Source organism: Scomber japonicus, chromosome 9 (genome assembly GCF_027409825.1).
Source record: "Scomber japonicus isolate fScoJap1 chromosome 9, fScoJap1.pri, whole genome shotgun sequence".
NCBI lineage: Eukaryota > Metazoa > Chordata > Actinopteri > Scombriformes > Scombridae > Scomber > Scomber japonicus.
In genome coordinates this window covers 14042958-14070617 of record NC_070586.1, presented here as the reverse complement: position 1 = coordinate 14070617, position 27660 = coordinate 14042958, and the positions used below count along the sequence as shown (strand labels likewise).

At 37.4% G+C, this 27660-nt stretch overlaps 2 protein-coding genes across 3 annotated transcripts; both read right to left on the bottom strand.

Moving 5' to 3' along the window:
- Positions 1–2118: 2118 nt before the first annotated feature.
- LOC128365330 (zinc finger protein 391-like) lies at positions 2119–27504 on the bottom strand. Of its 2 annotated transcripts, XM_053326026.1 has the most exons (3): positions 27251–27504; positions 26150–26230; positions 2119–4871 (listed from the first exon to the last, which is right to left on the bottom strand). In XM_053326026.1, the coding sequence occupies exons 1-3, from the start codon at positions 27426–27428 to the stop codon at positions 3253–3255; spliced, it is 1878 nt and encodes a 625-aa protein (XP_053182001.1). In that variant the 5' UTR covers positions 27429–27504; the 3' UTR covers positions 2119–3252. The 2 variants fall into 2 exon arrangements, with proteins under 2 accessions (XP_053182001.1, XP_053182000.1); XM_053326025.1 differs by lacking the exons at positions 26150–26230; positions 27251–27504 and adding an exon at positions 6431–6683 and having other exon boundaries at positions 2119–4970.
- Positions 8611–14420, bottom strand: LOC128364197 (zinc finger protein 726-like). Its single transcript, XM_053324734.1, has 2 exons — positions 14186–14420; positions 8611–11234 (listed from the first exon to the last, which is right to left on the bottom strand). The coding sequence occupies exons 1-2, from the start codon at positions 14355–14357 to the stop codon at positions 8611–8613; spliced, it is 2796 nt and encodes a 931-aa protein (XP_053180709.1). The 5' UTR covers positions 14358–14420.
- Positions 27505–27660: the final 156 nt, after the last annotated feature.

Here is a 27660-nt window from a genome sequence, read left to right as displayed (position 1 = left end):
TTTTGTGATCAAAACAGAAGAGAATGGGAGATGAAAAGATAGATAAAACATGATGAGTGTGCATGCCAAGGGAATAATCAACAGAAGATGTACAAATCTTCAGCTGGACTATCAAAGGATCTAAGCTAAAAAATTTAGACAGTTTTTAACTATTCTAAAACATGCTCAAGCCAACATTTCTTCAGGAGAGACACAATGAATACAGTACAAACACAAAAAAATCAAATCAAATACAATTAAAAGATACACACAGACTGACTTTCTTTTGTGCAAGCCAAACTCACTTTGACTTATTTGCTTGTGTTTGTCTTTTTGTTTATTTTCTGTTTGTTTGTCTGTCTGTCTGTCTGTCTGTCTGTCTGTCTGTCTGTCTGTCTGTTTGTTTGTTTGTTTTATTTATTTATTGGTTGATTGATTGATTGATTGACTGATTGATTGAATTTACATTGGGAAATTTTAGCAATTAAGTAAATGTTAATTATAGTCAACAAACAACTGGGTGTTCCACAATTAAGTTGCTTAAATGTTTGTACAGCATCCGTATCAATCATAACCAGTTGCACTGATGAGTAAAATGACCAAACAAGTAAACTTAATTTATTTATTTTTTTAAACAGAAATTACAAAGGGCTTTACAAGGAGAAGAATGGATGAAACTAAGGTTAAATAGAAATGACGAAATACAAAAAATAGAAAAACATTTATATCCCACAAAGTAAAAGTTATAAAATTGGGAGTGAAAAGTAAAAAAAAGTATTGTTCTTTCTTTTAAAAAGATGACTTAAATGGTTTGTGTATGATATTTGTAGGTTAAACAAATCATGTTTATCAAAAGCACCTGAAAATATGAAAAAGGAAATGGTGCGTACATATAAATAATAACCACTAGATGGCAGAATAGGAGCAAGACCAATTCACTACTGCTGAAAGGCATACAAGATTTATATTGAATAAAAGGGGAGATAATTAAAGAAGTTTCTGAGTAGCTTTGCTGATACCTTAAAGAGTCACACATCATAATTCAATTGAGGTAGAGACAAATAACTAAAATATATTAACTCACTGTAAGCTGAAGGTACAATTGATCCAAATGTAAAACACCACATTTCAAATCAAAGGATTAAAAATTGACTGACACATTTAAAACCAGGGACAAAAGATAGATAACAACTGAAAACAATTATTCTTTTCTGATGCCTGTTAAAGTTCAGTAATCTTTGTAAAAATGGCAGTAAAGCGAGCCCCTAATTTCAGTTATGATTTTTAGTGAGACAACTGAAATGCTTATTTTCCATTATTAAAATAATCTTTTTACTTTGTGTCAAAAGATATCAATTTGAGGTGACTGTATGTAAGGTGTGAGGGACATTAGTAAATGAATATAAATGCTTGAGTGAGCTTTTGGAAAGGTGAACGCGCTTAGTAGCAGTTATGGAAACCACGTTTGTGTGTCAGAGCAGCTTGTTCCTGTATGAAAGAGGAACAAAGAACATCTGTTTATTCTGAAGGAAGTCTTGCCATGTCTGGGTATAACTGTGTGTAGATTAGCCACAACAGCTCATATAGGTTAGTTAAACAAAGGAGGGTTTTCCCCACTCACTGCTCAGTGCTCTGCAGCAGCTTGTATGTCTGTGTCAAATGTTGCCATACGGTGCAAATTCAATAGAGACAATATTGTATTGAGATTTCCCTCTTTCCTCATTGAAGTCAAGTGCATGAAGTAAATTGACAAGAGGATTTTGGGGCTTGTTCACAATGCCAATCTCATTCTCTCCTTCATTTATTCTCCAAACAGGTCGACAGGGCAGCTGGTGAACCCAGGTGGTCTTCTTCCCCTGAGGAAAGTAACAACTCATAACGAAGACTGGGGAAAAATGAGACTGCTTGTGAGGATTATAGACTACGGTTTGAATGATAAGAGCATCTAAAATAAAATATCAAGGGTTGACAGGTGAACAAAAAAGAGTTTGTGATGTCTTTGGATTTCAAGGACCAGTTATTGTTGTGGTAAAATCTAAAGGTTGGCTTGATAAAGGTTGACTTGACAAAAGGTTCTGAAACATTTATTGTGACCTTCTGTTCAAACATCCATCCATCTATTCTCTGGACCACTTTCCCTGTTCAGGATAGTCAAACATGAGTATTCATCAGGTCTTTGCAAATTTACAGCATGAAATATTCGTAGAAATACACTTGTCAAACATCAACCAAAAGACAAATATAAATACCAGTACCAATAAAACACAATACACAAGTAGCTGGTAGCAAAATAACACAGAAATTAGCAGGTGCCCAGAACAAAACCACAAACAGATCTGTATAAAACAGCATCAATGTCAAAGTCCAAAAACACTGTCTGAAAAGAGCTGAGACTTACAATTTGCATATTAACCCACAACCATCAAACTTCATCCACTCAAAAATAAAATAAATGGACTTCATTGCTGCCTGCAGGATTTCTCTGGGGAACAAAACATGACACAGATCAAAAAAACATATATAATCATTTTAAAAAGCAATAATAAAAAACTAATGAATGTGTACACTACAGTAGCCTTACATAAAGGAACTTAAATTGTCACATATTCCAGTTTACCCAAATTAGAGGCAAATAACAAATGAATGGTTAACTTACAGTCAGTTGGACATACAAGATACAATGATGTATCCAAATGTAAAATAATGGATTGGACTTTGCCATGAACTTCAACTTAATTTAAAAACATGTTTTCTGATTTTGTTAAAGGTCAATAAAAACAGAATTAAAAGATGCCTCAAGTGAATACGAATGCTTGTATGGGTGGCTTTACCTCAAATTTACATATGTATGGTCAAAATGAACGATTAGGACTTATTGTTGCTTATTGTCACATTTTCTCTAGTAATTTTAGGTGGAAAAAAATTTTGTTTTTATTTGTGGAGCCTGGTTGTGGTGCAACAGGTGGCCATAACATTTAGTAACAGGAACTCCAGAGTAACCCATTTCCTGAACATGAGCTGGCTGTTTTGTTGTTGTTTTTTAAATTCAGGATATCATTTGCCTCGAAGAAATAATATTTAACCAAAAGATGACCCTGGGCCCAGGGTCTTCATGATTTATCCTTTCATCACTTGCCAATCATTGTTTATGTATCTACATCGTATACCTATGATTCAGTGCCTGATTAATGTCAGACAGCCACTTCCACAGCAGTGAGTCCTGGAAAGGAAAACCAAACTTTCAAGACAAGATCTCCAAAAGATCTAGTTTGGTTAACATTTGATGGCTTTTTCATATAAAGCAGTTATTTTTTTAAGAACTGCTACTCTGTGCATCACCTGTATGTGATTTGACAGTTTTGTGTTGTTTATGAATGCTTTTCCACAATCATTGCATTTGTATGGTCTCTCGCCGGTATGACTCCTAATGTGCATTTGCAAATCTGTTGGTTGAGAAAAACTGCTTCCACAAGTGTTACACTTGTATGGCTTTTCACCTGTGTGGGTTCGGATGTGCTTTGTCAGAGTCGTGCTGAGTGTGAAGCTTTTCCTACATCGATTGCACTTGTAAGGTTTCTCCCCCGTGTGCGCTCTGCGATGATTTTTAAAAGATGTGGAATCGGCGAATTCCTTCCCGCAGTCAATGCAGATGTAAGGCTTCTCACCTGTGTGAATTCGCTTGTGCTTCTTCAAATTTGCGCCACAGCTGAATTTTTTCCCACATGTGTCACAAGTGTATGGCTTCTCACCTGTGTGAGTCCTCATGTGTTTAGTTACAGAGGTCACCTGGGCGAAAAGTTTCCCGCAAGAGTTGCACTTGAAAGGCTTTTCACCAGTGTGGGTTTTAATGTGTTGTTTCAAGGCTGAGTTCTGGTTGAACGTTCTTCCACACTGGTCGCAATTAAAAGGCTTTTCACCTGTATGGATTCTCATGTGTACTTTCAAGTTTTTCATGTAAGAGAAGGTTTTATTGCACACGTCGCATGTGTAAGGTTTGTTGCCTCGGTCTGGCTCAGTGTTGCCAGTGACTCTTGAATTCCCATGATCATTTTTCTCATTTTGTTTTGATGTCGTACTTGCAGTTGATGTGTTACTGCTGCTGTTGCATTTATTCTCAGATTTTTTCTCAATACTTGAAGCTGATCTCATATCTCTATCCTTACTTTTCTCCTTTAATTTTGGCTCAGTAATGGCAGTTGTGTTCTCTGGGTTCTTTTTTGGGTTTTGCTTTGTTCTTGTAGTTGATGATGTCTTCGCAGATTTCTTTGGTTTTGGAACAGTAGTTGATGATGTGTTCCCTGCATTACGTTTCTTCTTTGGTTTTGGATCAGTATTTGAATTTGATGTTGTGCCCTCAGTGTTTTGTGTTGGCTCAGCATGCTTACTTTTCTTCTTTGGTTGTTGTTCAGAATCTGATGTTGTGCTCCGGGCATCATCTGTGTTCTCTATGTTTTGCTCAGTACTTGTAGTGTTTTCTGCTTCACTTTGTTTCTTCTTTGATTTTGGATCAATATTTCCAATTGAAAATGTGTAACGACAGTTATTTGACTTGGGGTCAGTATTTGTAGTTGATAATGTCCTTCCAGTGCTAGATTTATTGTTTGGTTTTGGCCTAATTCTTAAAGATGATCTTGCATCCACATGTTTACATGTTGTCTTTGCTTTTGGAGATCTGAGCTGATCAATGTTTGGCTCTGATACTCCAGAGTTTGTCTGGTCAGATTCAGATCTAACCCATTTAATACAGATTTTGTCAAGAGGATCTTCCACTGCTGCAGTCTGCTGAGTCTCATCAGCATCTGAAAGCAAAAGCGAATCACTTTCAGCTTCACCAAAAGCAGAACTCAATTTAGAGGTATACTCTTCCTGTTCCTCTTTAATCTGTGGAGGCTTTGGGTTTTCTCGGCCCAGATTGGAGTTCCTCTCCTGGTTACAGAGCTGCTCATCATTGAGAACATCCTCTTTCTTACATACATGTTGCAGTGGGAACTCTGTATAGAAGGACAAAGGAATTGGCATTAAATATGTATTTTTCCCCTTGAGGCACTCTGCTGTGTATCAATGAACAAACTACTAAAAACAACTCTTGTTATAAGTCAATATTTACTTCCTGTGACAATATAAACTGGAGGGCCTTGCCAGTGTAACACACTGTGACACAAACCAGCGTGATCTTACACAAGGCCCCTTTTTGCTGTATTTTTTATCGAGCAGATCTAAAGACAATAAGTGGTTGACATTGTGGTTATAAGGTAGTGTCTATTTGATAATCGCTGACACTTTGCAAAACAGGTCCATGCATGCGAACATAAGCAGAAGTGTTCCATGCAATGTGCTGGCTCTTATCAAACCTACAATGTCAACAGATATTAGGGTGGTGCAGAAATCTAGTTAGGGTTCGTTGACCTATTTTCAGTCAATATGTTACGGTGGAATTTGCAGCCAAAAGAGGAGGAAACTTCTATAGCGGAGAAAAAAGATTACATTTCTATTAAAATATAGGAATAAATATGACATGAGAGATGTGTCTGATGTAGACTATAATTATGATATTGATTTTGACCAGCTGAGGTACATGACCTGCTACTGATGAACAGCATTTCAATAATTACAAACAAAAAAATAAATGCAACACCCACTGCCAATTATAAATTGACTGTTAAACTGCAAATATTTAGAGCTGCAACAAATAAATCTATATCTATTTTTGATAATCAATAAATTTGAAGGAAATTTTTCATTCAAAAATATAAAAAGATCACTGGATTTCTTTGTCATATAGTGAATACCTTTAGCTCTGGATGAAGAAAACAAGACATGTGAATTCATCTACTTGAGGGAAATAACTTTTTTAAACTATTTTTCTGATGATTCATAATACTCAGTCAGTGGAAAAAATAACCATCAGATTATTATATGGTTACCGCCCTACACTGAAATGATCTCTACTTCATCTGAATTGAGATACTCTGTTCTACCAAATTTGCAATGTGTGTAAAGATCCATATCATAGACAGGAAATTCTGTGAATTGCTCAGCAGGGACATATAAAGTGTTGTAAATCTAATTGAACTGAAGAGCATGTCTAAAATGCATTAGTCATTTGGAGACAACTACAGAAATGTGACTTTAGATTAATGAGACTCCCTCTTTGTAGTATTTTTCACTGACTGACAGATACCATTTAAAGACCTGGTATTCATGTGTAAGCAATTGATTAACAATTATATGCAATTTTAATTTGAGCACATAAAAGACACATAATGGACCATTTAAATTGAACAAAACATGAAATGAAGTCATTAGAAAAGTCAGCAAGGAATTTAGAGGTTGGAAAACAAACATAGCCTACCTATATCCGGGAAGCGTCCTTCCATATGACAAATACCGGAATTAAAGTTTCCTGTATAATAATAAGCCACAAATAGGCCAAACAAATAATGTCACATACCTGTTCTGTGCAACCTTATCTGGGGCTTCAAAAGGATATCCAGCAGTATGCGTTGACGAGAGATCTCCTCCTCATACGCAGCTACAGCCTGCTCACAAACTCCTAATATTTGCTCTACAGCAGCACTAACTCGCTCGTTGATTAACTTCCTCCAAACTCGAGACATTTTTTCAGTGGATCAGGACTAAATTTATGTCGCTCTCAGTTTAGACACTACTTTCAGTTATTTCGTTTGCCTGAACGGAAACGTTATATTTCCTGCCTGGGCTTTTCACAGTTAGTCTAATCTATAAATCACACATAACCAGACGAAATCGAAAGAGGGGAGGTCTCATAATCCGGATCTGACAAATGCTGCGCTAGGTGTTTATCTCAGGGGATTTTTTTTTTATACCGGATAAATGAGACTCACTATGAATGTGTGTACACCAACTGCCCAAAATGTAAATTACTAGGAAGATTTAGTTTGTTTATGTTAAGGTTTGTATAAAACACATCAGCAAACACCAACATTAAAATCGCGTTATAGATTTATTACAGATTTATGAGGTAAAAGATTAAAGGAAACATTAGTGTGTCTTTAAAGAACAATTGTGCTTGCTACTATGCAGATTACAGAAATAGATTGCATTTTAAAAAGAAACAGTAGTAACTAAAAAAGCATTTAAAAGGCATTTAGAAGGCATTTAAAAGGCATTTAGACAAAAAACATTTCCAAAGTACAATCAGTTCAAGAACAATCAACAACATAAACTCTGATAAAAATTTAAAGCAATAGATTAACAAACGTAAATTACATCTATCATCTCTGTGTATCGAAACAACAGTCATGAAGCTTCTGTAAGGCACGATTTGGCATCTGATTTGTCCATTTGGAACTGCAGGACGTTTTCAAAAGTTTGGAGACGCCTCATGAACATGTAAAACCCCAGTGTTCAAAAATATTTACAGGTTTTTGGCAATTTTTCAATAAGAGAATATTTATTTCACACCATAATTTGCAGTTTCTGGAAATTAGATTTAAGACAACAGAGGGGGTTTGGCAACCCTGCATGATTCTTCAGGCTTTATGAATCCATCTTTGGAACATTCATATCACCCATTTTTTCCAAAGTTTGAACAAGATTTCCATCCCAGCTACTGAGATGCCATAGAGATACACAGTATTTCCATGGAGTCACTATCACAACACTCAAAAGCCAGGAATCAAGGTATGTTAAGACACACATTACCACTGCAGGAAAAAGTGCAGCTACATCATTAATTTCAATAAGACCACTCCAGCAAAAAAAAAAAAAAAAAACTATTATGCGACTATTTTGTAATGAGAACAGCATAAATATACAGTTTACAAAAAAGATAAAATGATTGTTGACATTTCCAGTTATAAAAATCCTTTCTCATGAAATCAATAACTTTTGTGCAGTGTTTTGCACCTGATTAAAACTCTTGAATCTAATCATTAAAATGATCATTTCTGGATTGTATTCCATCTGCTCAACAGTATCTGAAGCAAAAAGCTATTAAACATAATAATTTTTGGTGTGACATGAGGTTGTTAATACATTCAACTCAGTTTGTGCAGCCAATATAATATTTTTTTAAAACAAAACCATGAAACTTATTCCCTTAAAAAACATAATGGTCTGGTTTTTCAGACAGAGATTAAGACACAGTTACTACACATAATCCCTGTCCAGGAAATTGGCCTAAAATATCAGTAGCATGGGTGTAGGTTTGGTTGAGACATTTTTGCCTGACAGCCAACCAAGTTGTGCATGTCTACTTGATCTCTATTTACTGAATATGCACATTTAACATAATTCAATATGAACCGCTTCCGATTCTCCATCTACTGCTGCTGGGCTGAGGCTAGTCAACAACTATGTGTATAGGTTGTAGGGTTACCAGAGGTCAAGTTCTCTCTTTATCATAATGGTGCAGAAAGCAAACAAACCTGGCAATTCTGCAGAGATTGTACGATACCAACGTTACGTGGAGTTTGTTTAAGCAGCTAGATTGTTTGAGATCAGTAAACATATCAGTGGCGATAGTAACACTTTGATATTGGTAAGGACATGTCCCCACCATCTGTCCCCAAATCTACACCCATGTAGCAAATCTACTTTAGTGCAATTCATTTACTTTAATTAGCATGGTGCATCATATGCATGCATTTTTTAAACGGTGGCGCTGTCTGGAGCCTTTATGTGTTTCTTTTTCTTGTGTTTGTCGAGCTTTATCCAGGTGGAGAACTTTTCCCCACAAGTAACGCATTCATATGGTTTTTCCCCAGTATGTAACCTAACATGTTGTTTCAAATCTGTTTTGTGACGGAACATCTTTTCACATGTCTCGCACTTATATGGCTTTTCACCGGTGTGCGTTCTGGTGTGTCTCGTCAACGTCGTCTTGGTGGCAAAAGTTCTCTTGCAAAAGGAACACTTGTAAGGCTTCTCCCCAGTGTGTATACGCCTATGAATCTTGAAAGACGAACAATCCGCAAACTCCCTCCCACAGTCGCTGCAGGTGTAAGGCTTCTCCCCTGTATGAGTTCTCATGTGCTTTTTCATATTCACACATGAGATGAAGCATCTCCCACAAAAGCTGCACACGTACGGCCTTTCCCCGGTGTGAACCCTGGCATGCAGGTCATGATTGTAACGCCAGTTGAATTCTTTTCCGCAAACCTTGCATTTGAAAGGCTTCTCTTTAGCGTGGATTACCACGTGTTTATTCAAATCCCAACTCTCCCTGAACATTTTGCCACAAGTCTCGCACTTAAAAGACTTGTCAACGGTATGGGATTTCATGTGAAATTTGTAGTTTTTGAAATTAGACATTACTTTTCCACACCTGTCACACTTGAAAGGATTGTCTTCGGTCTCTGTACTTCCAGCGGATGTCCGGGTTTTCTTTTTCGGTGTTGGCTCAGCAGCTGCATTTGATGATGTGCTCCTAGTCTTCTGTCGACCACTTGGCGTTGGCTCTACATTTCCTGCTGATGCTGTATTTTCATCCTTATATTTCTTGTCTGATCTTTGGTCGGTGCTCTTATTTGCTGTTGAGTTCCCAACGTTAGATCTCTTGCGTGAGTTTGACTCTTTACTTTTTGTAGACATGTTTCCTTCGTCAGTTTTCTTCTTTGGTGTTTGCTTAGTACTTCCATTTGATGTTCTTGTCTCATTGTTACGTTTCTTATCTGGTGTTGCTTTCCCATCACTGGATTTCTTATTTAGTGTTGACTCAGTATTTCCAGTTGATTCCATGTTCTCATTTTCATCATCCGTCTCTGGAGCTGGCTTCGGTTTAGGAGGTTTACGTGATCTCTTCTCATAGAATGCTAATTCAACATTGTGTGTCTTTTTCCGCATCGCCTCAGTACTTCTAGTTGAAGTTGTTTTCCCATCACTGGGTTTCTTCTTTGGTGTTGGCTTGTTACATTTATCTGATGTCGTGTTCCTATCTGGACTTGGATCAGTACTTGCATTTTCTGTTGTGCTCTCATTTCTGTGTTTCTTATTTGATGTTGGTTCAGTGCTTTTGGTTGATGTTGTATTCTCAACATTGGGTGTCTTTTTTGGTGTTGGCCTGGTGCTTCTAGTGGATGTTGACTTAAGTTTTTTGCTTGATGTTGGTTCTTTATGTTCATCTGATGCTGTGGCCTTATCCTTACATTTCTCATTTGTTGTTGCGTCAGTACCTGCATTTGATGCAGTGTTCGCATGGGTACATCTCTTTTGTGGTGCAGTCTCCATACTTCTGGTTGATGTTGGGTTTTCATCGTTGGGCTCACAAACTCCGGTTGATGTTGGGTTTTCATCGTTGGGCTCACAAACTCCGGTTGATGTTGGGTTTTCATCGTTGGGCTCACAAACTCCGGTTGATGTTGGGTTTTCATCGTTGGGCTCACAAACTCCGGTTGATGTTGGGTTTTCATCGTTGGGCTCACAAACTCCGGTTGATGTTGGGTTTTCATCGTTGGGCTCACAAACTCCGGTTGATGTTGGGTTTTCATCGTTGGGCTCACAAACTCCGGTTGATGTTGGGTTTTCATCGTTGGGCTCACAAACTCTGGTTGATGTTGTAGTCTCACTGTTGGATTTCTCATTTGGTGTTAGTTTGGTACCTGTTGCTGTATTGTTTTCACTGTTGCATTCCTTGTTTGGTGTGGGATCACTGCTTGTAGTGGATTTTGTGGTCTCATTGTTACTGGCTGGTGCTGCGTTGTCTTCCTTTTGTTTCGTATTTGGTGTTGGCTCAGTATCTTTGTTTGCGGTTGTGTTCTCATCACTGCTTTTCTTGTTTAGTGTTTGCTCAGTACTTGTAGCTGATGTTGTGTTCTCATCAGGGCTTTTCTCATTTGGTGTTGACTCGGTATGTTCTGTTGGCGGTGCACTTCCATTGTTACCAGTTATGTGATCTTCGCTCCCAGCTACACAAGAGCTGTCAGAGAGGAGCCGGTGGTCACTGTTTGGTTCTGATCCTGCAGAACTCTCCCTGTCAGATGCAGTCACTGCATCCTTGTTGGATTGAGGATCTTTCTGCGCTGCATTCTGAGTTTGATCAGGGTTCAAAGGCTGAGTTTGATCACTGCGGACACTTTCCTTATGAGTCAAATTAGAGGCATCAGTCTCCGGCACCTGCTGTTGTTTCTGACTGATGCACATTTCCTCTTCTTCATGCTTAACCTGAGGGGGACCTTGTTGTATCAGGCTTGCATTTCTGTCCCGGTTATTCAGTTGCTGCTGCTGGTCCAGGTGAAGGTCCTCTTCCTCCTTATGGACAATTGTCTGTGAGAGGTCTAAAGGAAAGAACAAAGGAATTGGGAATGATGAGATGCTGTACATAATATAAACAATATCTAACAGGTGTGATAACAGATGGATGTTAAAAAATTGCAGTGAATGTGAAATTGTGACTGTACTAAACACACTACAGAGTACTTATGAGGTAATATAGTCTTCAGAGCACAGTAACATTGGACAATGATACATATCTGGTCAAACCTATAATGAGGTGAACATTTTAAAACAAGTCTGTTTCCTGAACACCCTTTTCTTTTGCATTTTTGTTGTAAAAATTATTTTCAGACTGCACAAAAGAAAACTTAAAGCATTTTTGTAGTGTAAACATGTCATGACAGTTTCTTCAGTGTTTTCTTTATTGCAAAACCTCTTCTGGATATATTAATAGGCAAAAAAGCCCCTATTTCACCAAAGCAGGTTAATTGATATTATTGGATACCTAATTTAAATCTACACACATCTCAGAACTGGAACATAAACTTATGTATTTAGACTTTTTTGAGGCTTTCAATTACCTAGATAACTCAGTCAACATGAACTGATATTGTTGCATGCAATATAGAGTATGGTCAGTGGTCTGCACCTCCAACCTAGTGAGGAAACGTACACTAAACAAAGCCCTAGGTTACATAGACTTCTAGCCCTATATTGAGGCAGGATTTATCAGCCTTTGTAATACAGTTTATATCATAAATGTATATGTTGTGGTTGAAATCATAAATCTGTTGAGCTTACATGTGAAAATATATAAATATTATAAATATAATATCTCCACGACAACTGCAAACTGCATTGGGTTGCAACAGCAATGTGAAAGCTGGCCATTTGGCATTGTAGCACATAAATTGGATTAATGTTGAAATATCATATCAATAAATTAGGTCTCAACTGGATTACTGTGTTGCAAAAAGGCATGCAATCAATGAAAAATTATGCAGTGTGGCAGAAAAACTGCAGTTTTTCCGTTAGGGTGTGCTGTGATATTTTATGATTTCCACTGACACTAGGAGCATGTGTGTTAATATTTAGCTGTAACTTAGAGTTATGTCGTAACTTATCTCCATGGTGCAACAGCTTTTTTATCTGTGAAGCTGTTTTGTAATTTACAACTGTCTCCGCTGCCTCTGTTGCATTTAGATAATAATAACGGCATAGTAAAGATTCACAGTAAATAATAAGCTTTATGCTGTAGTCAGTGTGTGATAAGGCAGTCAGGGGAAAGTCAGGGGGTGGGTTGATATACTGCCTCCTATTTGTTTGGCTTCCTATTTGGTTTCTGTGGAGACGCTGTAGCACACAGCTTTTCAACCGTGTAATAAAGTTAAAAAAGCTCCACAGAAAGCTTGATTTGGGATTGTTGTATCAAACTGTTTTTCATGTTATTACTTGTTTTAAGCTGTAACATTGTGCCCTGGAAAACTGTAATGGAAATTTCCACTAATATTTGACAGCATATTAACTGTTAATTCAGAAAGCCATTAAGTTATTATTGTTAGTAAGGGGTTGTTAGACCTCAAGGATACACAGAAAACCTCACAGGGCACCTTTATGTAAGAGTACAGAAGTAATATCAGTAAAATGTAATTAAAGTACCAACAGTAAAAGCTACTGGTTCTACTTAAATATGACCCTTGAATTCACTTTCAGGATTTTATCAACGGAAATCACCTATGCAAATGAGCTTCAACTGCTTTAAGGGGTCACAGGGCAATAGTGGGACTACTGGTTTATTAATATACAGTACCAGTCAAAAGTTTGGACACACCTTCTCATTGATGTGAATTTTTCCCACATAATATCTTTATGGAAGAATTCCACATGAACTAATGAACTAATGAATACATTTTCAAACGACCCCAATGATGCACTGAGTTCCTCTCTATCTCTCTCTATCCATCTATCTATCTATATCCACTAACATTCATGTACTATTAATGCATTCAATAACATAAACTTCTTCCCTGGAGTTGTCTGTGCTTTCTTGTCTCACAGGCAATCTGGGCGTGTAGACGTCCGGATGACAGAGTCCAGTCCTGGACCTTCTAGCTTCATTGTTGATTTTCATTGTGCTTCTCTCTCCTATCCTTCCTCTCTACCCCAATCAGTCGAGGCACATGGCCGCCCACATTGAGTCTGGTTCTGCCTGAGGTTTCTTCCTGTTGCCAAGTGCTTGCTCATGTGGGAATGTTGGGTCTCTTTAAAATTAAAACCTGAAGAGTTCGGTTTAGAACCTGCTCTATAAAGTGCCTTGAGATGACTTTGTTGTGATTTGAAGATTGATTGATTGATTTTCGTCACATTACTTTGATTAAGTAATTGAAATAGTAAAATTACTCATTACATTTTATATAGGGTAATAGTAATCTGTAACCTATTACATTTCCAAAGTTACTTTCCCGATACTGGACACAAATTATTACTAAAAGAGGATCATTTTTACATATATTGGAACATGTCTAGAGGGGATATTTACATTTGTCAGACAAATGTAGCTAGTGTATTAAAATGAATTTGCCCAGAATAGAAATACTAGTATCTCAAAACTATACTTGAGTAAATTTACTACTTATTGTTGACAGTAAACAGTTCGCCATAGCAACAATGGATAACCATTAAAGGACATGTGATCAAAGTACAGTCTCCACTTCCGCATAAGGCGGCAAAACACGTGCAGCTCGTAGCCTATAGGACATGATATTAAGCCAAAAATAAGTTTATGAAAGCTTAAACTAACTTATAATATTGACAAATGTGAAATTACTGTAACCTGAGATGGTTGACTATTTACCATCGCTCGCATGACTGTGAAAACCACACTCAAACCTGTCAAACAAGTCTGTATAAAAGTAAGGCGAGGCTCTGCTAAAGCCAAAGAGACTCAACTGTTTGGTCGGCAGTCTGACAGAGAATATTGGTCAAAAGTGAAGCACTTTGAGATGTGACCAACCTGTCCTGTGAAGCCTTAACTGAGGCGTCAAAACGGTGTCCAGCAGTCTGCGTTGACGAGCGATTTCTAACTCATAATCATCAATTTTCTTCTCAAAGGCTCCCAGTATTTCCTGCGCGGCCGCCGTCAGCCGATCGCAGACAAACTTTCTCATGATCATGACCGAAGCCATTGTTGTCAGAGTTAAACTTGAAGCACTTTTTTCTTGCTAAAACTTCGACAAACACCTCGAAGTTATAACTCGTGAACGCGCATTCCCAGTTTTGCTGTTTACTTCCGCATTAGACTCTATAAAGAGCCTCTACTGACACCTGCTGGCCGGAGTGCGCGGTCTCAAGTATCCTGACTGCATGTCACCTGTTGTCTTTATCACAATCATCTTCATTGGCCGAGTATGTTCATGCATGTAAGGAATTTGACTCTGGTTTAGTATCTCTCAGTAAACCCAACACAATAATGATAAGAAAGATACACAAAGAAATGACTATAGCTACAGGTGAGACCATTTCTGTGAACTGTAAACAGGATACAAATAGAGCAAAGACATGAAGAGTGCACACAGCTGAGATAATGATACTTTATGTACATGTAGTAGGTGGTTATACAACCAGTTCAAAAATACAAAAAAGTCCACCCCCTCTGGAGACCCAGAAAGACAGGCCTCCCCACTCCTCACCTCACCACCTTCTGCAAAGGCGAAAGCATCCTGACCTACAGCTTCACTTCCTGGTTTGGGAGCTGCAAGGCCTACGAACAATGGCAGCTAAACAGGATTATGAAGACAGCCAGCAGGATCATTGGTGCCCCTCTCCCCTTTCTAATTAAAATCTATCAGTAGCGCTGCATTCACAGAGCTATCTCCATAATTAAAGACCCTCACCTTCTGTCTCATGGCCTGTTTTCCCTCCTGCTGACTGGAAAGGGGGCATCTGCTGCAGATCTAGCAGGATGCTGAAATGCTTCTTCCCACAAGCTGTAAGGCTTGTCTCTAACAGACTGACAACAGAACTTGACTCAACTTGCACTGTCTGGATCTAAAGAGAAACAATATCTTGTTTCCTTCTGTGTATGCAAGTACTCAGAGAAATCACTATAAATAAATCTTGTAATTGAATATAGGATATTATACATTTTGTATTTTAGACTAAAATAAGTATATTTGTATAGTGCATTGGGTATTATAGCATTCCAGTTTTTGCACAGTGCCTGAGTTAACTGTCCATAAGTGTGACAGATGTTTTGGTGTACTGTAGCGCCTACCAGAGGGGAAAAGTTAGACCAGGTTACACACAGGATGTGAGGGTATCTGCAGTGATTTTCCTTGCCTGTTTCTTGACTCTGGAGGTGTACAGGTCAGCACTGATAATCTTTTTTACAGACCTGACTGTCCGTTGTAGTAGTCTGTTCCTGTCTTGTTTGGTGGCCAATCCAAATCAGAGAGTGATGGATGTGAAGAGAACAAACTTGATGACTGCAGTGTAAAACTCGATCAGCAGCTCCTGAGACAGGTTGTATTTCCTGAGCTGTTATATGAAGTACATCCTCTGCTGGACCTTTTTGATGACTGTGTTGATGTTGGACTCCAACTTTAGGTCCTGGGAGACTAAAGACCCCAGAAACCTGAAAGATTCTGCAGCCAACACAGCGCTGTTGAGTATTTTGGGAGGGTGTGCAGTGATGGGCGTTTCTCCTGAAGTCCACAGTCATCTCCACAGTTTTGCAGCTGTTTAACACAGACTCATAACTGTCTCAGATAAGGCCAATGACACATTTCAGGAGCCAGTCTTCACTATAATCTCTTCTCTCACAAGTAGCATTTAACCCAAAGATATTCACTTTTCAATGGTATGAACAGAGAAAAACCAAAATATCTTCCCCATGAAATGTTTTCCCTTGATAATTATTTAAATGGTTAATTGATTAGCAAAAATGTTGACAATCTAAACTAATCAATTAATTGTTTCATCATAAATTAGATGCAATTTAAGAAATTAAACAAATATCAAAGAATTTGAGTCTGCATTTGTAAAGCTCTAAGGGTCCAATTATATAATCTCAGGATTTTGTTTACAGTCGAAGCTCTCATCTGTTTGCAATTAGACATGCTTGACCAAAGGGTAATTTGTCTCACAGTAATCACAGCTGTATAGCTTCTCACCTGTGTGACGTGTCATGTGAGTCCACAGATGTTATAAATACTCTTCCAACATCTGCTGCAAGCATGTGGCTTCCCAGCTGAGTTGGGTTAACATGTGTTGTATAAGGTAACGTTTCAGGCTGAATTAACAACAAACTGCAAGTGAAGGCTGTTGCACTTGAAAGGTTTGTCATTTAGTTTGGGGCTTTGGGCTGAGAAATACTGTTTTTTCCAGGCTGTGTGTTCTGTGCTCTTGGTCATTCTGCCATGTATTCATATGTGGTTTAATGGTGGCTTTGTATGTAAAGTCACATTTGAAGTTTATCAAATTACTGTTTAATACCACGAACGGTGCCCAACTGTTATGCATTCAAATAAACAAAACTATGAATTAACATTATTATGCTGTTACACACTTTACCAATAATACATTCCAACAACACAGCTGGGCAGTTACTGAAATGAACTAAAAACGAATATGATGAGAATATAATGCCATTGAGAGTCAATAAGCAATTACATTTAATATTGGTCTGCCCTTAGGACCTGATAATCAGACCAAATTGCCATTTCCTCTTTCTTCATGATTCTACTCGATTCATTAAAAAAACTACTACTGCTCTTGCTGGAAGAAAAGTGTACTCTGAAATCTGGAAACATACAGAAATGCTTATCATTTAGAGAGAATCTTCACACTTTATACAGACTTCAATCCTCCTAACCTTGCTATCTAAGGCCCCTCCACAGATACAAAAATATTCCTTCCAAGGACACATCTTATCTTTCAGCGGGGCCCAAAGAAGTAAAATAAAACAGTAATGAGTGTCATGAATGATCCTGACCTAACAGAGACTAGCTCAGTAAGTTTCCACCAAAGTAGGTCATCTAACTTCATGAACCGATAAGAAGAAGAATAAAAATGTAACTTGTCACCACATCCAAACAGGTGTAGCATAACCTTTAACCTGAGGCCTTGAACCCAGGAGGCTATCCAGTTTCTACTCATGTTATAAATTTCAAACTTCAAACTGACTTTTGGTTCTAGGTCATAATTGTGAATATAATGTTAGTCTCAAGTAATCTTTATCACATTGTATGAATGAAACAATATCAATTGTTTGTTTTGCAATAAACTTTATTACTCTTTACACCTGTCCTGTGCAGCTTAATATCCGGCTTCAAGAAGACATACGGCAGTCTGCCTTGGTGACTGAGCTCTTCTTCATACACTGATGAAACGGTTTGTGTTAAGACTCCTAATATTTCTTCAGGAGGAGCAGTTTGTCACTTGTTGATTAAATGTCAAACTCTCCACTGCAGACATTTCCACTATGTGAAATAAATCACTCCAGCTAAAAAGTACTCAGACCCTTTTCTTGAGTAACTTAGCTATACCACAAAACAAGAATCCTGCATTTAAAATCTCAGATCAATAAAAGTAGAGGTACCATTGGCAAACCATAAAGTAGAAGTGCTCAAAATGCAGTCTGTTAAACGAATATATTATATTATCGGGTTATAAATTGTATAAATGTAATGAATATGTAATCAGCATTTTAATTTTGTAACTTTTTAAGGTGGAACTACTGGGTAGTTTAATCCATCACAATATATGACAGTGAATGTGTTAACCATAGGTTTGTATGAAAAATGTGGAAAACTAACAAGTAGCTATGACTGCAAAATGAATGTAGTAGTTGTGTTCCCTTGTGTACAACCTTCCCTCCTGAAATTTCAGGAAGTAGAAGTAAAAATAAAAGGAACAGGAAATACACAGGAAGTACAGTACTTGCAGATATTGTAATCCTCACTATTGTCTAAACAGAGACACAGGAAGTACACTGGACAGAACTTCTGTTTTTGTTCCCAAATGAGTCAGATTCATTCAACTTTTTCATGTTACATAGGTCACATGCACACAGTCTGTATGGCTCTATGTGGGCCTGCACCCCAGCTGTGAAAGCACTGTATCTGTCTATCAGAGCCATACATTTGACAGTCTCAGATTCCCAAAACTCTGAGTGATAGTAACAAAATGTTTTGATTTTGAGTACATGATCATCTACAGCCACATAGAAAGAGAATTTGTGGTAAATACATTCATAATGCTACAAATGACTAGGGCTGCAACTAAGCATTATTTTGATTGTTGATTAATGTGCCAATTATTTCCTTGATTAACTGATACATCACCAATCTATAAGATGTCGAAAAAGGAAGAAAAAAGTCCAAGGTAACATCAAGTTTTGTTTTCTCTGAACAATTCAAAACTCAAATATATCCAATTTAAAATAATATAAAATAGATAAAATGGGTAAATCTTTACATTAAAAAGCCAGAACCTACAGTAAAAATATGCAGCCTTTTTTCTTGAAAAATTACTTTAGAAATTAATCAATTATCAAAACAATAACTGATTTTCTGTTGATCGACTGAACTTCATATGTTTCTTCAGGTCTGAGTCACTCCTCTCCTTCCAAGCTGCACCTGAAAGTCTCTCGTCTCTGAGTCCAAACAAACATATAATCACAGGATTCCTCTGACAGTCAAAGCTCTGACCAAATTCCACAGTTTGCAGGATTATCTGTATGTTTCTGAGCTTGTAAAAACAACACCTCTCACCTCTTACAGTAAACACAGCTGTAAAGCTTCTCACCTATATGTCACAGGTCATGTGAATCTGTGGGTTATCAGGTGTTGCAAAAGGTAACATTTCAGGCTGAATCCATTTCCACAAACTGTGCACCTGAAAGGTTTCTCAGCAGTGTGTGTCCTCAGGTGAACTTTAAGTTGTGTATTCAAGTAAAAGTTTTGACTGTAGCTGTTGCATTTGAAAGGTTTGTCATGTAGTTTGGGCTGCGACTTACAGATAAATATTGTGTTTTTTAGGATATGTTTTGTGCTTTGTCATTTTGCTCTGTATTTATATTTGGTTTATTGTTTCCAATTAATGTTGAGGTGTTATGTTTATTTTCTGGCTTTGTTGCTTTTCTGTGGGTGTCACTTTCATGATTTTGGTTATTTCTCACATGTGGGTGAAAAACTAGGTGATGGTGGCTGTTTGGTTCATATACTCCATGGCTTTCTCTGTCAGATTCAGATCGTTTCCTTTTATATAAAATGTTGTCTGGAGGCTCTTTCTCTGCTTCACTTTGATTTCGATCACAACTCAAAACCAGAGTTCAGTCTTCACTGTGGTCATTTAAATGACTTGACTAAGAAATCATCCTCCTTGGTCTTCGTGTTCTTGGCTCTCAGCTACATGAGAGTAGTGAGAGAGAGGAGAGAGGAGCTGGTCATCACTGTTTGGTTGTGGTACCATAGAGCTTTTAATGACATGCTCTGTCTCTGCTGCACTCTGAGTTTCATCAGAATTCAGTCTGATCTTCACTTTTGTAACTTTTGTCACAAGTAGGAGTCAACAGGAAGGTTTCAGTTTCCTGCTTCATTGTCAGCTTTTCTACCTCCAAACTGTTGCAAAGCTCCTCCTATTTCTCTTTAATCTGTGGCACTCTGGGTCCTCTTGGTCTAGACTGGAGTTCCTCTCCTAGTTACAGAGCTGCTGGTCAGCAAAAACATGTTCCTCCCTACACACATGTTGCTGTGGGAGCTCTGGAGAGGAGGAAAAAGGAAGCACTGTGTGTGGTGATAAGAGAAAGGGAAGTGAATGTAGGCCTCTGCAATATGAATAGATATCAATAACAATATTTATAAGATACTTTTTCAAGTATTGATATATCTATAATATGGCAAATGTTTGCAATGTTACAATTACAGTAATCAAATGTTCAGTGCCATGAACTGTGTCCCAGAGTTACAAATTACAACAACAAAAACTATTTTTTTAAAAACCCTATAAAACAAAACCTTTAATAACAGACTTTGTTAAGAAACAAAAAAAGATGCAACATCAACAATCAGTTTTTAACTATTGTTCTGTGTGATATGTTGTTGTGTGCTTATGTCCATACAATGATGTTAATGCAAAAAGCTGACACTACCTTTAAATCTTGTCTTAAAACTCCCTTTTACAGAATGGTTCTTAACTGATAGATACCACTTCTGTAATCAACTGATCGTTGTAATTCTTTACTTAAGAGTTCTCTTTTATTGTATATCAGTTTGTATTATGATATATAAACTTTACTATATAGAGAGTATATACTATTACTAAACAGTTTCTACCTCTTGCAGTTGTTGACTTTGGAAAGTAAATTCAACTGAAGTGAATATTATCAGAATACAATACCAGTGAGAGTCAATATGACATATCAGTAAATGTTGTAAGACCTCATAATCAGACTAGAGCCCGACCAATAGTATAGGCTATTGGCCTATCACAGGTCATAGAATATGTTGTCCAATATGTGCTGATATGTAGGAACTAGTTACATTCGCTCACCTGTTCTGTCTCTCTCTGTCTCTCTGTCTCTAACTGCCTAATATCAATATCAGCCCTAAAAATCCAGTATCAGTCGGGCTCTAAATCAGACTGAACTGCCATTTCTTGTCACTTCAAGATTCTATTTTATTCACACACAAAGAAACAGTAAATTTGGTGTGTGGGTAGTTATTCAGAAGCCTGGAACAAGGCTGTACTTCTTATACAGATAGCACTGTATAAGCAAATATCTAGTTTTTACATATTTGAGCTGATTAGTTTATCTAACTTCATGAACCAATGAGAGGACCGATACAGATGTAACTTGTCACACCCAAATAGGTGCAACAAAACTAACAGGAAGATTAGATAAGTATCAAAACAGCCATCTGTGCACAGCCACACAGTCCCAAGAGGAGGTCTAATCCATCAAAATAAGCTTAAACACCCGCTGGGAGTGTAAATTACCCCTCCAACCCCAACCTCTAACTGACTTCACTCTGATGCAAGGTTGTGTCTGTGAATATAACCTTGGTCCAAATATATCCTTATCAGACTGCTTGTAAACATGTACCTGCTGGAAATAGTACTAGTGATTTGCTTTGTAATAAACATTGATGACTGTTCACACCTGTACATTGCAGCTTTATCTCAGGGCGCACTCACACTAGGCAATCTTACCGTGTCCAATCATGTTTGCCCCCTAAAGGCACGGTACGCTTGGAAGAGGTGCGAGTAATTTCATTTTTAATTAGACTTTGAAACCATACAAATTATAAATAGATGTGTGGTCAGGAGTGTGTAAACTTCAGGCACTGACTGCAGGCATAAGTGTTAGAACAATATTTAATAACTTTATACCATGAGACATCCTATAACAGCTCAAACATTCACCCATAAGCACTATATTTATAGGGAATACAAATTAAGAAACATGCTAAAATCTATTCAATTAAACTTGCTTGATTTATCTAATCAGCAGTTAAGTACCCAATGTATTCATATTCAAAGTAGGTCTGAAAGAAACAATTATATTCATTATTGGTGAATCTGCTGATTATCTTCATGATTGATCAATTGCTTAGTCTATAAATGTTTAAAAAGTAAGGAAACACCTTTGTGATGTCTTCGAATCGCTTGTTATGTCAAACCAACATCATAATCACAGTGATGGGAAAAAAAACTTGCCACATTTGAGAAGGTGGAACCAGAAAATATTTGAGGTAATGAACAAATCATCACATATTGAAAATGTCTGCCTGATATTTTTTTTGATAAATAACTTAAAACAATTATTGGATTAATGGTTTCAGATCTTGAAGGGATATTTTGATAACTTCCAATCATGTGGATGGTGGTCTATGGATCCTGCAAATATAGTGACACCTTTCTTCTAACACTGGATGATGAATAAGCAGATCATCTGTACATCATCAGTAGATCCAGTGGCCTGAAATGTATCTGCATGTGACCCTTCCAACAAGGCACCGGTGAGAGTTGAACCCCAATCATAAATTTCTTTGTATGAATTGTGTCTTTTGATCCTTGGCTTTAGGGAAATTTCAACTCTGCTGTTTTTCTCTTGCATGGATCTTGTTATGTAACGTCAGTCCTGTGTTATGAGCAAAAGTCTTCCCACAAGTGTTACATTTATACGGCTTTTCCCCTGTGTGGACTCTGGTGTGTATTTTCAATGTTGTGCTGACAGCAAATCTTTTCCCACACCAAATACATTTATAAGGCTTCTCCCCTGTATGCACTCGGATGTGATTGGTGAGAGATGAGTGGTAAGAAAACTCCTTCCCGCAGTGGACGCAGGTGTACGGCTTCTCGCCCGTGTGAGTTCGGTTGTGCCTCCTCAGGTCTGCCGGACGGCTGAAGCTTTTCCCGCAGGTGGAGCAGGTATGCGGCTTCTTGTCGGAGTGAGTTTTCATATGATTGATACAGTTTGACTGACAGTTGAATTCCCTTCCACAAACTCTGCATATAAAGGGTTTTGCCCCAGTGTGAGTTATCATGTGGTTCCTAAGCAGAGCGTTCTGAGTGAATCCTTTCCCACAAGTGTCACATTTGAACCGCTTTTCACCAGTGTGGCTCCTTAAATGAATCTTTAACTTCAAGAAATCATGAAACTCTTCAGTACAAAAGAGACATTTGAAGAGTTTGTTTTCTGGTTTCGTGTCAGTATTTGTATTCTTACGGTTGCCTCTTTTGTGTTTTTGCCTTTTATGGTGGTCGCAATTTGGTTCTGATACTCCAAAATCCTCTCTGTCAGATTCAGATTTTATTACTGTAACAGAGTAATCAGTCAGGGTCTCACTCTCTGCTGCAGTATGAGTTTGGTCAAGATCCAAAAGCAAAGTTTCATCAGTGTGGTCATTCGTCTCACAAGTAGGGTTTAACGCATCAGTCTCCAATTTACGTACAAGCTGCTCTACCTCCAGACTCGTGCAGAGCTCCCCCTGTTCCTCTTTAATCTCTGGAGACTCTGGAGACTCTGATTCCTCTCGGTCCAGACTGTTGAATGAGTCGTTCTCGTTCTCATTACAGAGCTGCTGGTCAGGGAGAACTTCCTCATGAAAGAGAGATGACTGTGAGATCTCTGAAGGAACAAATAGAGGAAGCATTGTTTTGGTTAGGTTAAAGAAGCACCTACAGTATGTAAAGCTATGAATCTTCCAATAGTGGAAAACATACAAGTAACAGTACTACCAGTTACAAATTGTTTTAATAAAGACTTTAAAATTGTTCTTACATAAGTATAAGAAATCAAAATAAAGGTGCTAATAATGCAGAATGACTCATGTCAGAGTGATAAATTATTATTATTATTATTGGATTTGTTTAAAGTAAAGCTGTTTTTAGCTATTATACATGTAACTAGGAAGGTTACATCTATATTATATTTAATGTGTTCATCATACGTTTTTGCATGAAAAAGTCACAACTATTAACTGTGCTACTACAACTAAATTTAGTATAGTGACATGAACAATATTTTCTTCTGAAATGTAGCAAAACAGAAGAATAAAGTTGCATTAAATTAAAAAATACTCAGAGAAAGTACAACCTTAACCTTACCTTTTGTACATTAGCAAAATTATAGTTACTTTCCACTTTAGCCCAGTCAAATGAATACACAGGGCCCAAAAAATCTATATGAAAATAGCTGGCTGAAATATGCAAGTGGCTGGTAGATTTGCTTCACTGAGTAGCCACAAAAAATAATTTTAATGAATTGAATAGCTGGTAAAATGTTAACATTATTTGAACATTAAATATTTGGCCGATGGGCAAAGACAGACTCCTCTGAATACAGAAAAATACTGAAAATGATGGAAATTACTAAAGTAACGTTTGAAACAACAAAGTAAGAGTATACACTGATTTAGGAACATAATAACTTTACCAACCTTGTTTGTGGAGTTTTATTTCAGGCTTCAAAATGATGTCAAGCAGGTTCCGCTGGCGATGAATCTCCTCCTCGTAAATAACCACAGTCTTTTCAAACACTCCTAATATTTCTGCAGCAGCAGCTGTCAGTCGCTCGTTAACAAAGTCTCTGAAACACCGGACTGAAGCCATTTTCACTGAATTACTTTGACATAAAGATGGATTTTAATGAGCTAAACAAACTGGGCCAGCTGGGTTAAAAAACAGCTGGATTCCGCTCACAATTGAATTGAACGCTTACTTCCGCCGGACTCAATAAGATGTTACACTCGTTAGTTAAAGGGGACATCACTCATTTAAAGTTATGTATTTGCAGGGTTGGGAAGGTTACTTTGGAAATTTTATAGGTTACAGATTACTAGTTACCCTATATAAAATGTAATAAGTAATGTAACTATTTTAATTACTTAATCAAAATAATGTAGCTTATTACATTTAATTACTTTTTGATCACTTTTTCTAATTTTCTAATGAATGTTTTCAGCTGTTAGAGTAAGTGTACTCATTAAGCACCAACATCTAAATTCAGGTGTTTTTCATGGATACTGACATGATTTATCATTTCTTATAAAACAAGATTTATCTGTGATTTGAAAATGTATTCATTAGTTCATGTAGATTGTGGAATTTAAAATAAAGATATTTTATCTAAAAAGTCAAAAGTCTGGCATGGATTTAACTGGTACTGTGACACCATTTAAACCCATGTCATGATTTATTTACAAAATATTAAAAAACTATTGATTTCAAATAATTAAAAACAGCAATATATATATATATATTCACTGACATGTGAAATATTTAAAAAGTAAATTAGTAAAAAAAAAACCTCATTTGGCTTCAGATGTAAGCCCCTTTGTAATCATCAACATTTTCATAAGTAACTGTAATTTCAAAAAATTAGATTTTAGCATTACTGAGGTCATAAATCAAAACCAAAAAAGGTGTATAGTTTGTATTTGTTGTTTTGTACTTATTCAGTTAATTGTTTAATTATATTTGGCTGGAGAATATTCAGTCTGATTTCAAGTTCACATGAAGATAGAAGACTTTACCTATTGACTCTTTCCTTATTCATAACATTTCTGCAAATACAGATTCTACAATGTTGCAGATAACTAGGGCTTTAATCATCTCTAAATAAAAAGGAAACAAGCTGAATAGATTTTAACGATGTAAAAGTTTATTGATAGCCAATAATATTAGATGACACTTCAATTATGTCTTGCCACAACATTCAGTTTCGAAAATAAATAAAAAATAAATAAATAAACAGCCTACATCAATTAATTGTGGTTTTCTTTAATATCTGTTATAAAGTGACAGCTTTGAACAGGTGTACTCTCTCCAGCTTTATTGTGTAGAGCCACATGCTTCTTCAGATTGGAGCAGGTAGTGAAACTCCTTTCACAAGTCTTGCATTTGTAAGGCTTTTCGCCCGTGTGGATTCTGTAGTGGACTTTCAAGGTTGTGCTGACGTTAAATCTTTTCCCACACAAAGGACATTCATAAGGCTTCTCCCCTGTATGCACCCGCATGTGCCTCGACACAGATGAGCTGAAGGCGAACTCTTTCTTGCAAAACTTGCAGCTGTAAGGTTTCTTTCCTGTGTGAGTCCTCATGTGCCGTTTCAAGTCAGCACTCATTTTGAAATTCGTTCCACAAATAGTGCAAGGATACAACGGGTCGTCTGCTATAACATGCTGGTCAGGGTCGCCGTCTGGTTCTGTGACTGCTGAGCATTTTCTGTCAGGTTCAAGTTGTGTCCGTTCATCTGAACTGTCAGACTGAGGTTCTTTCACTACTGCACTCTGAGTTTGGACAGGATCAAAAAGAAGAGTCTGATCTTCAATGTAGTCGCTTCTTTCATAAGGAGGACTCATCTTCAAGGCCTCAGTGTGCTGCTGCAGTGCAAACTGCTCTTCCCCCTGTTTGGTGAAGAGTTCCTCCTGTTCCTCTTTAATCTGTGGAGGCTCTGGGTCCTCTGTGTCCTCTGGGTCCTCTTGGTCCAGCCTGGTCTTCCTCTCCTGATAAAGAGGAACCTCTTCTTTACATATTGATGGATGTGGGGGATCTGAAGCGAAAAACAAAACAGGTATTCTTTAGTATGAGGATCTATGCATGTCAAAACTTTGTACTAGCCCCACATAATATTCACAACAATGGCATCCATCAAGAATATAACTCAACATATTATCCAGCAACGAGCCAAGAAAAGAGAAAAAGAGATCAGACCATTGTAGCACCAGAGATACAACTTGGCTGCTGCAAAATCAGTAGGACTAGACAGAACAGACACAGACATAACATCCTCAGACACCTGCATGATGGAGATCAGGCATCTATAATGGATGTGACAGTATTAAAAAAGTTGTAATTGTTTAGTCTCCTTATCTATTTTACAATCAATGTTTGGGATTGCCAAATTTAAAGCGGGAGCAATTGAGTTAATTTTTAAAACCTAAGTGAGACACAGTCCACAGTTCCTACCATAACAAAATCTAATTTGCATTAATTTGCCATACCAACCAGTTGCTCTTCAACTTAGGAGTGTTTTCTCTTGTTAAAACATGTATACCAAATGTTCATATGCAAATCTGTGCTGCTGAGTTCTGACATTAATTCACAATCTGTTGGTTATTTTCAATTATTTTACTGATGATTTAATGTAGAAAAAGGCAGACATGAAAAAATGCCAAAGGGAATTGCCCTGTGTTTTTCCAAGTCTGTCACGTGACCAACAATAGTCAGGTGACTGTATGAATTTAATGTCCTATTTGTGTCTATGGAGTCCTTTTGTGGGTACTTTTACTTAAAAGTGTATCTGAAGCTTTTATGAGGCTTCAGCACTCTGAGTTAGTCGTGTCAAACAGATATCTGAAACATTTGCAGCCCGTTCAGCATCAAATTATAAAAGTATGTAAAACTGTAATAACAAAAAAAAAGTGATTTTGGCACTAAAAATACTTGATTTGATTTATTCGGACAACTTAAGCTTCACATTAGCTTTAGATTCACTTTTAATTAACTTCTTTTTTTTTAACAGTAGGAGGCTTGTGGATTTTACCTGGAAACACTCTTTACGCACCTTTACCTGTCTTGTGTAGTTTTATGTCGGGCTTCAGGACGATGTCCAGCAGTCTGCGCTGACGGATGATCTCCTCCTCATACTCTGATAAAGTTTCTTCAAATAATCTGAATATTTCTTCAGCAGCAGCAGTCAGTCGCTCACTGACGAACTGTCTCACACGATAAAGTGAAGACGTTTCCATGTTGAACGACAGAGAGATGACAGAGAGCAGCTGATCATTAGACGCCACAAATCACCGCTCCTCAGTATTTAAAGTACTTCCGCCGGACTTCTTCTTCTTCTACTGAATTTCTAGTAGGCTGCACACTGAAAAGCTTAATGCTGCCCTCCACAGACAAGTGTTTGCTATTTATTCTATATTCTTGAACTCATGGAGAAATCTTAAGATTGCTCTACCAATAGGCTGAAAATTC

What these genes read in the sequence shown, in the direction of transcription:
- LOC128365330 (XM_053326025.1), bottom strand. Translation starts at nt 6,596, where the DNA reads ATGTCTCGAGTTTGGAGGAAGTTAATCAACGAGCGAGTTAGTGCTGCT. An exon ending in GATAAGGTTGCACAGAACAG is followed by an intron (nt 4,971 to 6,430) that starts GTATGTGACATT and finishes CCTTCTATACAG; the next exon opens with AGTTCCCACTGCAACATGTA.
- LOC128364197 (XM_053324734.1), bottom strand. Translation starts at nt 14,357, where the DNA reads ATGGCTTCGGTCATGATCATGAGAAAGTTTGTCTGCGATCGGCTGACG. An exon ending in GTTAAGGCTTCACAGGACAG is followed by an intron (nt 11,235 to 14,185) that starts GTTGGTCACATC and finishes TCTTTCCTTTAG; the next exon opens with ACCTCTCACAGACAATTGTC.